The sequence below is a fragment of the Labrus bergylta genome, chromosome 10 (assembly GCF_963930695.1).
Source record: "Labrus bergylta chromosome 10, fLabBer1.1, whole genome shotgun sequence".
In the NCBI taxonomy this organism is placed as follows: domain Eukaryota; kingdom Metazoa; phylum Chordata; class Actinopteri; order Labriformes; family Labridae; genus Labrus; species Labrus bergylta.
The window spans coordinates 29237422-29254237 of record NC_089204.1 but is presented as its reverse complement, the minus strand read 5'-3'; the positions used below and the strand labels follow the sequence as shown (position 1 = coordinate 29254237).

Below are 16816 nucleotides of genomic sequence, written 5' to 3'. Positions count from 1 at the left end.
TACCAGACATCAACACCTCACCTGTTTCATCCAACCTGCTCGACATTTGGCTTTCATTGATGGCCATAATCTGCCCAGATGTGTACATGGATGAGTAAAACTCTAGAAGAAAACTGATCATTGGAATTTAGATATCAACAATATTTCTTCATTGTTTTGCCTCAATAGACACCACACTTTCTGTCATTTGATCGTTTATTTATTACAAGAATCATAAACAATAAAAACTAACAGGAACAGAAACTGTGTCAATATTTAATCTGGTGTATCTCAGACTTTTCTATCCGTGCAAGATTTTAAAATGTCCACAAGCAAAAGTTTCTTTCATTCTGTCTTTATTTTTTGTCTTGCAAAAAGCTGAAATCACAAAACACCAACTATGAAGACAATTTAACCCCTAACCTGCAAAACACTTAAATCTTAGCAGGTGCACTCGTCATGAACCACATTCACCTGACAATTCCAAATTAAAGGCACAGTATGTAGATTCCAACCACCAGGAGGTTCTCAATCAAAACAGTATCAAAAAAATGACAGGCTTGGCGGGGAATCATGGGAGTGATTCTCCTGCTACTCCCCCTGCCCCCCGATTTAAAAGAACTATGCATTGACTGTAGTCATGACAACCGGGTGGAACCGACCCGAGGAAGAGAATATGTTTACAGACGAGCTAATGTATCCGAGTATAATTTACATGATGTTTTTATCACAGCAGTTTATCTGGACTTGTCAGGTGAATGCGGCTTGAGACATATTTATGACTAGACATGAGACAAATACATTTGATAAGATTTGATAAGGAGTGGATACAATTCAGCGATTGGACGCAATTAAAACCAAAGAATATGACAGGAGTGAACGAAGCAAGAGAAGAGAAAATATAATCATAGTGAGATGAAACGCCAATAAAGCTCATTGTAAAACGAGGGTGAACCTTGTGTTGTCTTTTACACGTGGACGTGAGGTTGGTCTGCTTCCTGTTGGACAGGCAGGTGACAATCATCGGTGGTCAGCTTGTGCGAGCGTGTGTTAGCTTGCAGTGTAAGTACAAGCAGTAAACGTACACACTACGTCCTGCAGTGAGGGTAAGATTCTGGGAGCGATGAGTCCAGGAGGAGGGGCTTAGTTTGAATGTTGTACTGTGAAAAAAAGCTACTGACTCCAACTTTAATAAAATACATTTGAGTGATAGAAAACATCTCCAAACATGCTAAAAGCATTCAACGTCTGAAACAAAGAGGATTAATTTAAAATGTCTAATAGGAATTTTGTACTGATCGATTGAGCTGCCCCTCTCTGCAGAAATCACAAAGCAGTCCTTGTCCGTCTCGTCCAGAGTTAGTAGATCGCCAGGCACAGCCACTGCAAGAAGAAGCAAAAAATATTCACCAACAAGCCCCGAAGTGAAGACAAACCAGCAGCTTGTGCGATTGTCTCACGCACCTGTTGCATGTCCAGCTCAATCTTCCCCGTGTCAGCGTTTTCCAGAGACTTGAACATTTCTGTTTGAGAGGCAGAAAAAACAGAAACGCTGGTGTTATATAAAGATCCACATCTCTCACTTCAAACAAATCAACATCAGATTGATTGAGGGGGATGTTGTGTTGGCTGAAACTTACTGAACAGCATTTCCAGTTTAACGAGACAGCCGACGAAGCTGTCAAAGTCTACGGCGTACTGAAAGTCGGCGTAACGACTGACGATGGCCTGCAGCACCTGGCTGTTGATGTGGAAACCTGGGCAAGAAAACAAAACAACCACCAGTCGCTTTTCATTGTTTTCTTTTAGCTTGTAGGGTAAATTTCACAGATGGGGATTATTTTTCTGATCCTGGGGAGGGAGAGTTTTTACAGAAGTGTGAGGTACAAGGAGGCTGATAATAGAAGAGTTAAGTTACACAGCCTCGCCCATGCTTGTTTTGTCCCTGTGGGGAGGTGTGCATGGTGAGTCCTCTAACTGGCTTATCCAGTCTGTCAGTAACCGGCTTCACGTTTCACACATGCTCAACAAAAACCGGCCGTAATTAAGGTCGGATGCATCCAGACAAACACACAACACAAGACGTTCACAGGGCAGGTCCGAGGAATTCTGTCTAATGAGTCTAAAAAAACTTGATAAACATGTCTGTCTACTTCAGTGACATAGTCTCTGTGAAAAGTTGAAACAAAGATCAAGTATTGTACCAGAAAGGGATTCCACATTCACACAAAGTTTGTTACCTGCTTCAGTGGTGGCTAGTCTCATCTCGTGGGAGCTCATGCTGCCCGAGTTGTCTGAGTCATGTTTCTTGAAGATCTCCTGTATAAACCAGGTACAGGTCATGTGTTGCATTATCAGACGTTCAGGTGTTCCAACATGAACAACAAACATTGCAAAACAACTTACCAGGTATTTCTGGATTTTGCTCCAAAGCAAGTGGAACTCCATCAGCCCCAGTTTGTCACTTTCATCTTTCTGGAGGGTGTTTAAGTTAAAGGAGCAGTATGTAACTCTGACACCTAGTGGTTAAAATGGGTACTGCAGTCTAAATTCTAAACATCATAGAGAGCTGTCCCCCCCCCCACAGTGGATGCTCACTCAGGTCACCATGTGGTGGACTCTGAAGCTTCAGTGTTTATCCAGCTCTGCATGGGTCTGTAAACCTTTCTGTGTTCTAACCTCTCTCCATTTTTCAAAAGCATCTCCAATATTGATCCTAGTTTGAGCACGTTTCTGCTCGTGGAGCTTATTAGAAACATGCAGAGGCTTTTTAGGTCGGGTACAATCACTTCTATCTGAACCACTTCTCTTGCCCGCTTCCATCGCTGCAACACCTGTTGACCTGATAACTGGTCTCATATCTGGCAAACCGAGGGGCGTCCAAAACGGCCGTGTGGGGGGTCGCCTTAAAACCATCGGAGTCTCCTCGATCTGAAATCATTACCATTACAGTATGAATTTACTGCTCCCAAATTTAAAGTCAGGAAGACAATTCAGTTTACATCTTAGAGAGGATACATCCAGCAGACTGACGATGAGGCGACCCGTCTCCAGGCTGAAGCCGTCAGTCCTGATATCAGATCCTGTGAGAGAGAGAGAGAGAGAGAGAGAGAGCGAGAGAGAGAGAGAGAGAGAGCGAGAGAGAGAGAGAGAGAGAGAGCTCTTACAATTTAGTGAAATAAATCATATCAACACATATCACAGTTTAATGTACTCACGCTGAGAGACGACGTTGTTCAAAATCTTAACCAGTTCAAACACTGACACCTCACTGTCCTGTAAACAACAAACCACAGTTTAAAAATGCATCCCAGCTTAAAGGTAATTTATTACTTTTTCTCTTCTTGTGTTTTCTACCCACATTTCCAGCAATCTGCTTGAAGAGGTTCTTGAAATGAGGATCCACATCACTCTCAGAAACCTCCTCCTCCTGTAAGAGAAAGAGACGGATTAACCACTAGAAGTAACTTGAAGTAAAATGTCTTTGTTTAGTTTAAAAGTATGTTAAAGGAGCAGTATTTAACTCTGACCCCTAGTGGTTAAAATGGGTACTCCAGTCTCAATTCAAAACATAGTAGAGAGCTGTCTCCCCCCCCCCAGAGTGGATGCTCACTCAGGTCACCATGTGGTGGACTCTGAAGCTTCAGTGTTTATCCAGCTCTGCATGGGTCTGTAAACCTTTCTGTGTTCTAACCTCTCTCCATTTTTCAAAAGCATCTCCAATATTGATCCTAGTTTGAGCACGTTTCTGCTCGTGGAGCTTATTAGAAACATGCAGAGGCTTTTTAGGTCGGGTACAATCACTTCTATCTGAACCACTTCTCTTGACCGCTTCCAAACCTGTTGGTTTGACCTGATAACTGCTCTCATATCTGGTGAACCGAGCGTCCAAAACCGCCTTAAAACCGCTTTACCTTCTCTGGTCCAAACAAATCCAGAGCATTCAGGAGCAGAATCTAAAGTTAGAAGGAGGACATACTGGCTGCTGCATTGTTGTCAGAGAAGCCAGCACTTCAACATAGCATGTTTCCTTAATGTCTGATCAGATAGTAAGATACCTTTATCATTTCACTCACTACACATCTCACTGACTGGACCTTTAAGATGTAATCAACAAGTGTCACAAGTTGATTTTCTTACCTCCTCTATTTCAGCGTCAATGTCTTCTTCCAGAGGACTAAAAAAAACAAAGAACATTAAATTAACATTTAATTTAAGCTGTTAATGCAGATGAAGTACTCTGACTCTAAAGATGGAGCTGCTGTCTGAGTTTTGTCCACTAGATGGCAGTATCAGCAAAAGCTCTGAGATCCTTCAGACTGAACTATAACACACACTGCATCCCCAATTCTTCTGCTATACTTCTCCCTCTTCCAAAGTTGAGGGGATGGGACGGGACCACAGATACCTGGTTGCAGCCTGTTTCTCCGAGAACACCCTGAGAATGAAGCTGCCCTTCTTGTGAGGCTGAAAGGTGGAAGGGACAATGACGTATTCCCCCGGGGGAAGTTTGAAGCGGTCGCACACTTCACGTGTGTTGATGAACGTGCTGCAGGTGGCCACGGCAGTCTGCCGCAGCAGGACGTCCGGACCCAGGTGAACATTTCTACGACCTTTGAGCTGAAGAATGACAGAAAAGAAAAACCTATGAGACACGTTCTCTGTTATTCTGCATGAATTGCTGTCAGGATTATTAATTGGCATGTTAAAGAACAAATACAGACCTGATCTGGGACCTGTAAAAAGCAAACACACAAGATGTTTTAGACAATAAGTTATTTAATTCCCCCCCAGAAAATCTGATTTTCAAGATGACATATTGAACAATTCTGAGAAAAACCTCATAAATAGCAAAGCCAATAGTCTCAAGGTCGCGACTGAGCCTCCTCTGCCGGCGCCCGTCTTTCTGCATCAGCCCCACCAGGAAGGTGCAGCCGTCCTCCTCGTCCAGAGGGTCGTCGTCCACGTCCTCCAGACGCACCACAAACTGAGGGTTGGATGAGAATGTGGCTGCAACACATGGAAGAGTAACTCTCTAAATGTCTTAGTGGAACAATATGGCTAATGTGCAAAATCTGTAGTTTTCTTTGTTCTATGCTTCCCTGTTTACTTTTGGATCGTTGATTTCTTTTCATATTTTTCATTTATTGTCACAATTGAGGAGCGTTTTAGTCCTAGACAAATTTCCCCTCGAGGGCACTAAGGTTGCTCTCACATTAAAAGTTCGATGGACTCAGGGTTTGGACTTCCTGCCATCTGTCTGCATGTTTTTGGTTTGTTTGGCTTCCTGGTTTGGCAGACAGTAGGCGTAGTCAGGAAGGCCATTGGTTAACTGGGTACACCTGAATCCATCAGGAATCGGTTTATTTACCGTATTTTCCGCACTATAAGGCGCACCGGATTATAAGGCGCACCTTCAATGAATGGCCTATTTTAGAACTGTTTTCATATATAGGGCGCACCAGATTATAAGGCGCATAGAATAGAACGTGTTTACAACTGAACTTGGCTGGGAGATATTGTGAATATATAAATATACTACGTTTTATATGTAGTTTTAAAACTACGTTTTATACGTAGTGCATTCACAATAACTCAACGTTGTTCAAACGTTAATGTGCATATTCACAATATCTCCCAGCCTTGTTCAGTTGTAAACACGTAAAAGAAACACAGTCTGATACCGCTAATTCAAACGTTAGTGCATAACTCAACATTGTTCAGTTACGTATAACACGTAAAGCTCACTTTTTCAGTTCATTCCCCGTCCACGAATCCCTCGAATTCTTCTTCTTCAGTGTCCGAATTGAACAGTTGGGCGAGTACGGCATCCAACATGCCCGGCTCCCTCTCGTCATTATCCGAGTCAGTGTCGCTGAGCGCCGTGTACAACCAGTATGGATCAACCAATTAACCAATTGATCCATATATAAGGCGCTCCGGATTATAAGGCACACTGTCGTTTTTTGAGAAAATTAAAGGCTTTTAAGTGCGCCTTATAGTGCGGAAAATACGGTAAGTGGCTTACACTCTAACATCTCTCTCCTCCCTTTCTCCCAGGTCAGCTGGTTTAGTTCAATAATAAATGACCTTCCTTTAAACCTCGTTTCATGATACCCTTCTTTGTGACATATATTGAGCCATGGTTGAAGTTGAAATCGTTGCATTTTCTCATTTGGTTGGGTTTGCTTTCACACTGCACCAAATCCTGTCAAATGTTGTGTACTACAGCCACCTGCCACTAGATGGGGCTGTAGCTCCGGTCAGTGGCTGCTGCCATCCAACCTACTGTAATGCTTCAACCTACAATGCACTGTGTTTTGCTTAACTTCCCTTGTTTGGGTCGAAAAGGCGTTCTCACCTGCAGTGAACTGAACTCTGGTGCATTTGGGAGCGAAACCGAGACCCCTGTTTTCCCCGCAGACCACAGTTTGATTCTGAACCAAACGGACCAAACAGCTCAGGTGTGAGCGCACCCTGAGTTAAAGTATCTTGTTGTTAAAGCATCATGTTGCATGGTATCGTATTCTGACTTACTGTATATCATGTCTTCATGCAACAGAACTCCCTGCTCTATGTGTGGTTACTGTACCTGGGTGATTGCGGCAGCCTCCAGCGGTGGAGCCGACCCTCCACATCCCTTCAAATTGATAATTGTTCCAGTGGCCCACATCGTCGCTCAGCAGCGTGTCAGGAGTCAAGTTACAGATCTCCAGCTTGTCAAACCACTTGATGAAGTCTGAATACGACATCCTGGGGGAGAGAAACATTTATCAAATCTGCCTCTTTATCAAATCAAACTCTCTTTCAAGCCCGAGGAATATTACATGAACTGTGATGGAGATATACTTACCAGAACTCTCCATCTTCAGACACGTGGTTCAACTTTGACTTGTCGTCCGAACTGACGGTGTCCCACTGACAGGATCTAATTTAAATTTATTTTAAAAAACAGCTTTTAAAAGCTTTATATTCACTCTTAAATATAATAAAATCAAGTATATCCTCTGAAAATAACTCTGTGAGTTATGACTGTCTACAATGGGTGTAACACCCGAGTCCCACTGTCTGTGATGTTTTCAGAGTTTTCAGAGTCCTATCTTCACTTTGTTTACATCGCCTGGACGGCCGGCTGACTCCTCCCCTCGTGTATAAAAGTTGTTTAATTGAGGGACTAGAGAAAAGAAGAATAACATACTGTACTCACTGCTTAACTGTGTTTCTAGATCACGCTCATTTCAGGTAAATTTACATGCAGTGTGAAGATACCAGCATAATAAAGATCGCTAGCATTAGCATGCTAACACAACAATGCAGCACAAGTTGTTTTGGTTTCATGCTGGTGCTCAAGGGCGACATCTGCTGGATCAAAAAATCATATATAAATCCTGGAAACAAAAAATGGTGTCTGATTGTAACTGGATCATGAAATAGTTTACCCGTCACTCCACTCCCCGGTCCACTCCACTTGTCCCCACGGGTTCCTCACGCGGACCAGCTGAACCAGTCGGCCCCGGGAATGAACCTAAGAGAGAAGCAGTTGGTAACGTAATTTGCATGACACAAAAAAAAACATAAACGCAAACAACATAGTGTTGGAAGTTTCTGATACCTCTTCTGCACCGGTGACAGAGTACGCATGTCCTTTGACAAGTTTGCAAGCCATCACCGCCTCCCTCTCGTAGGAACTGTCGATCTGAAAACACATCAAACATTTCAATCTTCAGACATCAGATCTCCACTGTCGGTGTTTGTTTGCATGTCGGCATGAAAATCAGTATGAAAATGAGCCTCACATCGATGGAGCAGCCCAGCAGTGAGCCCAGCTTCAGGGCCTTCTGCACGATGTGGAAGAGCTTCGCTGGAGCTTTTGATAAGTCATAAACTTCAGCGATCCCTCCGGTGAAATCCTCGAAACCCTCGATGGTGTTTCCTCCCGCCAGGGCCTCGTAGCAGCCGTTCATCCTGTCACACAACGGGACATAAACGTACAGGGACATTGTACTGTTTCTTGTTTTAATGATTAAATGTTGTAAAGGAATGATCCGTACTTGGCGTAGGCCTTCTCCAGCAGAGCGCTCCAGAACTCGGAGCCCTCCGCCGAGTGAACAAACAGCAGCTTTCCGTCTCTGGTGGGTAAACGGTCATCGACCACCACGTCCATCCACTCGCCGAACTGCCAGAACTGAAGAGAAAATATCATCATGAGTAAACTCTTGTTAGGACATTCTTGGGGTGCCACTCTTTGGGTGATTGCCTTGCAGCAGGTGACTGTCTTGTGTTTGTTTCAAGGGATCAGGCCCGGTTCTAAGAGGTTGCAAAAGGATGCGTTACAGCCTCATTTTGAATTTCTGAATGGATGCAAAAAAAAAAAACAGACTCATCCATGATCTGATGGCTATGACAGGTGCACCATTCACACTGATCGAACCCCCAGCCTTCCGGTTGGGAGGCGACCAACTCTACCACTGAGCCACAGCCGCAACATGCCAAGGGACTACACATGGAAATTAGCCTTAGCCTACAATCTGGCATATTTACATGTTTATTTTCATTAATGTGCACTGTCCCTATTTTAAATAAATCAAAAAATGACCCCTGATGACTGATGAGTTTTATTTTGGTTTAAATCAGTGGTTCTCAACTCGTCCAGCCTCAGGAACCACCACCAACTCCTCACTGTAAAAATTTTGTCTTTTTCAAATAATCAGATTATGCAAAACACTTGACGGAAGCAATAAACGAACATGTTAAAAAGAAAAGCACTTGACAGACTGTTTGAGTGACACCAGGATTTTTCAAGGCACATGCTCGAGACCCACTGAAAACAGCTCTGTGATCCACCTTTCTGTCCCGACCCACCAGTTGAGAATCACTGGTTTAAATGATGGTTTTTATACGTTCTCCGTTTCCTGTTGACCTATTTATGTATTTAATGTTGTTCATGGTGTTTGTTGTTTCTCATGTCTGAGTCCATGTGCCATGTTTCTACATGTTTCTTGTTTTCAAGTTGAAGTTAAAGAATTAAAAACAAACAAATAAATAAACAATAATAAAATGTTCCTGTAATAGCGTCACACTGATCAGTTTGTTTCTTTATGCTGAGTTGCAGCATCATGAAATCATATTTAACTCGATATTACTGAGGGAAGTTATTCTGCATGCGAGGTACAAAGTACCTGCTTTTGGTTTTGTAGAACCAGTTGAGCATTTAGCTGATTAAACTCACTGGAACTGATCAGAGTATATCAAAAGAACTTGGCTTGATATCAAATAATTTACTGACATAGATTCAAGAGAATAAAATGTGAGCTTCTGAGCTGCATTTTGAGAGACATGCTTAGTGTTAGTGCTTCAATTAATTTGTTTAATTTACCCTCAAATGTATGATTAAATATCTCAAACCTGCCTCTGCCATTGTGCAGATTTGATTCAAATTAGCATGCATTCAGAGGTCTGGCATAGCAGGATGGAATAGACAACAAAAGTAAGAAACAAAGCCAGCTTGAAGGTCAGTATTTTGTTGTCTGACCTGGAAGTGAAATATCCCGGCATAACCTTCAGTAAAGCTCTGTCCTGGAGGAACCACACGAGCCAGGATCCGTTGGTCCAGAGTCAGAGAGGCGATCGCAGCCAGAAGCCAGCAGTCACCTGCAGAACCAAATCACACATGTGGTTTGAGGTTTGGGAACATGTTCACTGCAACCCATCTGAGGTCATTCTTCATGCTTAAAGGCAGGTTGAGTGGAGGTTAAGTCCAAGGATTATGCATCCCCCCCTCTTTGAAGCATCCATCTTTTAAAAGCATTCTCCCCTCCTTTTCTTACCCAGACCTCCTTGGCAAATATCCGTCCTCGTGGCTCCATCGTCAATGAACTTTGGGTTTGTGCACAGCTCCTACAACGAGCAAAACATGAGCTCAACATTCAACGATTTAGATTTGTGTTAGAAGTAGAAATACCAAACGGCCTCTGGGAGCGACAGCCAGCTTTTCAGGCCTTCCAGTGAAGCGTTTGATGTCTTCCCTTTTGTATCATGTGTTCATAGTCAATTGGACCATTTTTCACAGAGAAGTTTGAGCAACTTTTTTCTTGTAGCTCGAGTTCACCAGTTACATTTCTGCCTCGGTCACTTTGGCTTTAGTTCAACTTCTCACAGTGTAAGATAATAAGCCGCTTTTCAACCTTTTGAAGAAGCTTCCCCAACACTGACATGTGATCGTTTGTTCAACCTTTAATATCCAAATGAGCTTTGTTGTATCCTCACAGCTGCACAAACAGAGATCCTGTGCAGCTCAGATGAATAGCAGGATGAGTCCCTACAGTCTGCTGTGCTGGGGTCATTGTAGTTCTTTGTATGAATGGAGAATTTAACACAGTTTGCACCTGATATTTCATCCACCAACCGTCTGTGACTTTCTTGGGTTAGGGTTAGCTTTTTAAAAAAAATCTGAGATAATGAGAAACATAATTCAGGATCTCGAGAAAACAGCAGAATTATTACATTTTTGTAAAGCTTTATTTTTTGGGCTTTTAATGGCAGCGCATAGAGAAGGGACGGTAGCCTCTATACATGAAGCGCATCTTAACCACTAGGCCACCAGAGTCTCGAAAACATCAAAAATCTATCACAAAAAAGAGTGAGTTACACAAAATATTTTGATGCATGTCTGCTCAGGGCTTCTGCAACAAATAAATTAGTTCTAACCACCCTTTTTTACATCCTGAAGTAACGGCTTAAAGAGAATATAAATGTGCAGCTTACGAGTAAAATGCAAAACTCACTTATCTCTGTCAGGATCATCATCCAGGCTATGACATCACAAAACGAACAATGACATCTTTTGTGTACATTGTGGTGTGCCTCACCGTCGGTCTTTTCCATTCGACGTCCCTGGTCTTGGGTGAGTACGGCCCCAGCTCGTTGTATCCCAGAGACCTCCGCTCAGCGGGGAAGCGGAGGTCCTCAAAGAGACGTCCGCTCTGCAGACACTGCTGCCTCAGACTCTCAAAATCCTGCTGGGAGAACTTCACTGCGTGCTGATTGGTGCCAATGCCCTGCTGCCTCTTCTGCTCGTGGGCCAGACGGTCAGCCGTGGATGTCATCCTCAACTTTTGAAGTTTTCCTTTTGAGCTCAGAATGTGTCCTGTCCCAGTCGGCTTTATAGCGGACACAGGTGAGGAAGGTGATAGGCTAGGATCTCAGGGAGGGGCTTCCAGTGGACAGGTGAGGTTGCACAGAGCAGACACCTGCAATCCTAAACCTCTTCAATGAGATACGTCTGACTGCCGCTGAAATACAAACAGGGACACACCCAAAGGTAACCTGAAGCACAGATCCCATTGTCTCCTGGGGGGGCGGGATGTGTATTCAAATTATTTTCTCTTCCACTTCTTTCAGGTTGCATGCAAAGAAAAGTGGAAGTCATCGTTTCGTATGGTTTGATTTGTGTCTCAAACTCTGCACAGACTATGAAACTCAAAGAAAATGTCAGAAAGAAGAAGTTGTTTCTTTCCCACAGAGTTGTTTGTAGGGATTACATGCAGCACATACAGCTGAGGGTTGTGAAAGAGAGGCCTTTTAACGTAAATGAAGGGTGGAGTTAAGCAAGAACACGTTGTGATATAGATGACATGGCAACATGTTTGCAATCCAGTCAGCTTTGTGGCGTTTGCATTGTGCTGTAGCGTGTGATCTCAGATCCTTATTCTGCGGCTACATCCTCTATGCTAAGTACAGGAGAGCTTCTCCCTGTTCAAACAGTTCCCTCTCTGTGATCGGCTGGTTCAGGCAGATGTTATGTTTGGTTTTTTCAGCTGTTGAATGCAACACTGTTTGTTTTGAAGATGATTCATGTTCACGTCTTCCCACAAACGCACGCATAGTAAATAAGGATATGACTACTGTGGATTAGGGGAGAGCGGGGTATCTTGTCACACTTTTGGCTTTCACCTAAAATTCTCGGTCTAAGTATATCACAGTCACTCAATTTCTATATCAAATTAAAGATTAATTTCTTGTGCACAAATGTATAATCTTCAGATTTTCACTTGTCATTTCAATAATAAATTCTGCATGATCAAGTACAGAGTGTGCATTTGTGACAAGTTGCCCCATCACGGGGTATGTTGTCACACTATGCGGGGTAAATTGTCACATTATATTTTTCAACAAATAATAACATGTATCACTCTTATTCTTGCATTTGAAAGTCAGATTTATTGAAACAGCTGTTTTCAATGCCAGGGCTTCATCAGTGTCAGTGCATAAAAAACGATGCAGACCAAAAAACCTAAAAAACTACAAATAGCCGAAACACAAACAAATTCATCTTGAACTATGTCTTTTTAGAAATATATATTTTTTAAATTCTAATTCAACATGTTTAAATACATCTTTCAGTGACGTAACAGTGTCTTGGTGACAGCTCGAAGTAGATGTCAGCTGACTTAATGATGTAATGAACCAGTTGGATCTCCAAGTCAGCTGGGAAACTCTGCCTAGGCTGAACATAGCCCACCACTGACGTTGGCATCGTCATCTGACCCTCAGTTTCTACGGATGTCATCTTTTGACAGTCGCGTGTGAGGGTCCTGTAATTAATGCTGAAGTCTTTGGCAGTACTCCTTATTGATTTATTTTCAAGTTTTACCTGCCTCACTGCCCTAACATTATGTCAGCTGGTGTACTGCCATTGTCGGTCTTTTGTTTATAATTTCGAACCATTTTAGCAGGCTTCCCTTCTGTCCTTTATATTCTTCCTTCTGCTTGCATGTACATACAAAAAAATAATTTTATCAATAAATATTTTTTTTAATTAAAGGCTTATTAAGCACCCTCCTGTATATTTTTACCATTTTGTGGCCTCATCATTTATAACAATTGAATTACTACTAATAATACTTTGTGAAGCAGTATATCAACACACACATTGTTGTTTAGCAACAATTAACTTTAACAGCTAGAAAAGTTGGCTTCTGCAGTTGGAAAATGTTGTAATATATGTATACTGGGTATTGGTCACATGTGACAACTTGCCCCAGAGTGACATGTGTGCTATTGATAGCTATGCCGCAAGCTAGCTTTAGCGCAGGACTTCGGTTTAGGTATCAAAATAAACATTTTCTCTCCTCTATTCTGTGTAAAATATACCCAATTGAGCATACTTACTAATCAAATGTTTATGACATAAAATGTACAATTAAGTTTTTTTACTTTTATGTTGGAAAAAGATCAAAATTGTTCTCAACTCAAATTACAGTGACTAATGCTGTGTGAGTAACAGAATGACTTCAGAACTGTGAGTCGCACATTCAACGGTTATAATTATAGACAGCGCCCTCTGGTGGTGGAGATATAACCAGTGTGACAACTTACCCGTGTGACAACATGCCCCGCTCTCCCCTACAGTCAACTAGAGGCTAGTGAATTAAGATTCAAGATCACCCTAAATGAGACCAGAGTGCTCCAAGACCGAGTCAGGACCAAGCACAAGGCAGGGTGAGACCTAGAAAAGACCATAAATATCACTAAACAAATCATCATCTTGTTTGCAGCGGGCGTGTCACTCACTTAGACCATAACACCAGGAAGGTTGCTTTCAATTCTGAGGCGAGACTGAGACCTTCAAAAAGTGGTTTCGAGACCTGTCTTGAGACCAAGACCGATGTCAAGTACTACAACACTATAGAGAAAGGTTCTGATCCCCCCTGGTTTAAGTTACTTCAGTATGTAGTTAGACGGAAAAAAACAGAAAAAGGAAGTAATCTAACAACCACTAATAGAAGATTCAGATAACTGCAGACCAGTTCTGGTTGTGCAGAGTGGCTTCTTATTGGCTTCTGTAACTTAATAAACCATGTACTGTATACATCAGTGACGCTCGATGAAAGCACAACATGAGCTGTATGAACATTTACAAACTGTTCGTCATGATTGATGTCTCTTCCTATTCTATTCAGTAATTAGAGTTTCATAATAGCTAGAGTGTAATGCAAACATCGATAGGGTGCTTTCACGCTCAGCTCATGTGGCATTATACATGATGCATTATACATGAAGTGTTTTTTTCCAAACGTCTTATAGACCTCAGCTGTTGTCTTTATGTCAGTAAAAGCTGAGGGGCAGCCCGTGCAGCCTCACCTGTCTGTGGATTCTTCAATCAGAGGCTGGAGGATAAAAGGCAGCAGAGAGGAGGAAGACGGTTTCCCCCAATAAAAAAAGGTTGACAGGTTGCTTTGCTGCCATCCAGCAGATGGCAGCAATGCAACCTGTCTTCTTGGATGCCATTTGCCACTAAAAGCTGATGAAGAAGTAAAGGAACAGAAAACTACAATTCAGACATCTCTGATCCACTTATGACACCAAACAAAGGTGCTCAGGTGAAAGCCTTTCAGTTGGTGACCTTTGCTATTGTCTGAGGTGTGTCATCTCTCAGGTGACGACCTACTCTTCTGTCAAGAGACCTTTGCTTGCATAGTTGCATACTAAATAATGACTAACTTTTATAGCGATCATATTTTACATTGACCTGTCATCCTGTACTTTCTGTTCCCAGGCTTTCTGAGGTTTAGCAAAACAAACAAGGTGGTTGCAGCAGGCCCACCTGAGAAAGAGACACAGAGAGAGAGAGAGAGAGAGAGAGAGAGAGATAGAGAGAGAGAGAGAGAGAGAGAGAGAGAGAGAGAGAGAGAGAGACACAGAGAGAGAGAGAGAGAGAGACACAGAGAGAGAGAGAGAGAGAGAGAGCACACAGAGAGAGAGAGAGAGATGAGAGAGAGAGACGAGAGAGAGAGACACACAGAGAGAGAGAGAAGAGAGAGAGAGAGAGAGACAGACGAGAGAGAGAGAGAGAGAGAGAGAGAGAGAGAGAGAGAGTCTAATCAGCAGGCCTTTGGGTACTTTTCATGTCTCATATAGTCTTGTGTGTGAGAACAGCAGGTTTCTCAATAACAGTGTTAAAACCAGAATCTTCCCACTCGAGGGATTAATAAAGTTGTGTTTGAAAAGAATAAACTTTTACTGTTATTATAGAATGTTTCCTGTATCAGTGAAATGTGCTGTTCTGTTCTGGTTTCACCTACTCCATGTTGGTTTAATATTTATTTTTGTCAATAAAAGCTTCTTTCTGTCATTTCTTATTCACCATTATTTAAATTTCAGGTAAAACTTATATTGTCTTGCATCAGTAATAGCGTGAAGTGTAATGTGGCTCTGTCCATTTAAAATGTAAAAGAAAAAAGAAGAAAGGATGAGGGAGGAAAAGAAAGAGAGAGAAATGAAGAGATGGGACAGGGTGAAAGGAAGATGGAAAGAATTATATTAAGAAATAAAGGATGAGAGAGAGAGAAGCAGAAAGAGATGACTGAAAGGAAGTCTGAGAAAATGAAATACACACAAAAAAAGGAAAAGTAGAACTATGGAAAGAAAGAAAAATCCTGTATTTTATTGAATCTGAAAACAAACCTATCTCCAGCGCCTCTAGCGGCTGTGTGCGGTACTGCAGGTGCTCGATGGCTCCCACCTAGTTGGTCTTGTCTTGCAGCGTGCATGTGTGTGTGAGAGAGGGCTGGACCTGGACTGTGCCTACCAAACCACTGCCCCCCTTTTCTCCTCAGATTTACTCGATTATCTCCCCCCACCCCCGGCTCGGAAAGAAGAGGCCGAGAGTCCCGTTTGGATCGGTGGTGAGTACAGTTTTTATATGCTTACTGTGTTCAATCAGTCGGCCTCCTGAAGTTAACGGCGCTCCTTCAGGATCTTAATTGTAGTGGAGGCCAGGTTACTTTGATTTGATGCCTGAAAAGCTGCAGCACTAATAATAAACAGTGGACACAGCTGACATGTCGGGACTCAGGCTGCAGCCGGACGGGGAGAGATCCAGTGTTTAGTGAGTGCGCTTTGTCTTTCAGAGATCTTTTGATTGTGTGAAGTCTTTGAAGACAGACTGCAGCCGGAGCGCAAATAAGACAGACAGGGCCTGTGTGTGTAGTGTGTTGTGTGTGTGTAAGGCTACTGTACTAAACAGGTGCTGCAAACAGTCTGAGTTACACAGAGGAGGGAGCCCTCAGGTCTGCTGCTCAGAGCTGTGTGTGTGGCTTTAGAGCAGGTTGTTCATTCATAATCTTGATCTGTGATTCAAGTAGTTTCATTAACTATGAAAGCCACCAAAACAAGCGTGGGCCATTCTTAGAATCCTGACTGCAGTGAAAGCATACACAGGTACAGGTAGCCCTGAAGGCCAACTTTCTATATTTCATGATTGGCCCAAATGTTTCTCTAAACTCCAAAAATTAAAAAAAAAAAAAAATACATTTCATGGAACGTGAAAAAGTATATCACAAAATAGAGAAAAACATATTTTCACCTGCTGCTAAAAAATGTTTTACCTGCTTTATTGCTGCAGGTGAAACATGAATAACTCATAATGAAAGAAGAGGTTTTTTCCACTTTCCAATAAGTAACAGGAAATATTTGGTTTGCATACCGTAATATCTCTTAAAAAGGTAAAAAGCTTTGCATGAAAGTCTGGTGAGCAGCATTTATTTTTTTCCTGCATGCAAACATTTTGCTGTAGTTTAAAAAAAAATATATTTTTTTATGGGGCAATTTTGATCCTTTATTGAATAAGACAGCTGAAGAGAGCGAAGAAATGTTGGGAGGAGAAAGAGCGGGGGATGACATCAGCAAAGGGCTAATTCAGATTCAATCCCAAAGTCGCTGCAACAAGGACTACACGCCTCTGTACATGGAGAGCGCCCAACATAAACCAATATGTTTTGTATCTCATGTACAGTGTTCATGTTAATTATCCAAAACGAGCCGTGATGGGGGGGTG

The 16816-nt window shown here is 42.4% G+C and overlaps 3 protein-coding genes across 6 annotated transcripts in view; 1 reads left to right on the top strand and 2 right to left on the bottom strand.

Moving 5' to 3' along the window:
* The window catches only part of LOC110003907 (glycine N-acyltransferase-like protein 3), a 128554-nt gene extending 125084 nt beyond the window's left edge, over window positions 1-3470 (bottom strand). The window contains exon 1 of the mRNA XM_065959585.1: window positions 3459-3470. The gene's annotated coding sequence lies outside the window, so the exon portion shown is untranslated. The remainder of the gene's footprint in view (window positions 1-3458) is intronic.
* On the bottom strand, window positions 319-11265 carry capn8 (calpain 8). Of its 2 annotated transcripts, XM_020652653.3 has the most exons (21): window positions 10848-11265; window positions 9807-9876; window positions 9512-9630; window positions 8031-8164; window positions 7776-7944; window positions 7592-7675; window positions 7419-7504; window positions 6833-6907; window positions 6572-6732; window positions 4820-4989; window positions 4704-4715; window positions 4388-4599; window positions 4120-4156; window positions 3341-3409; window positions 3198-3255; window positions 2998-3062; window positions 2386-2454; window positions 2220-2298; window positions 1620-1736; window positions 1444-1502; window positions 319-1362 (listed from the first exon to the last, which is right to left on the bottom strand). In XM_020652653.3, the coding sequence occupies exons 1-21, from the start codon at window positions 11082-11084 to the stop codon at window positions 1339-1341; spliced, it is 2106 nt and encodes a 701-aa protein (XP_020508309.2). In that variant the 5' UTR covers window positions 11085-11265; the 3' UTR covers window positions 319-1338. The 2 variants fall into 2 exon arrangements, with proteins under 2 accessions (XP_020508309.2, XP_065815655.1); XM_065959583.1 differs by lacking the exon at window positions 4704-4715 and having other exon boundaries at window positions 10848-11264.
* A 4241-nt stretch (window positions 11266-15506) lies between these two features.
* The window catches only part of LOC109975317 (calpain-1 catalytic subunit), a 16380-nt gene continuing 15070 nt past the window's right edge, over window positions 15507-16816 (top strand). The window contains exon 1 of one of the 3 annotated variants that reach the window (XM_065959459.1): window positions 15507-15665. Coding sequence is in view for 1 of the 3 variants with exons in the window: in XM_065959458.1 (XP_065815530.1) it covers window positions 15822-15868 (47 nt within the window). In the remaining 2 variants the exon portion in view is untranslated. Of the gene's footprint in view, window positions 15666-15806; window positions 15869-16816 lie in introns of those variants that run through there. The other 2 variants (XM_065959460.1, XM_065959458.1) reach the window with 2 other exon arrangements.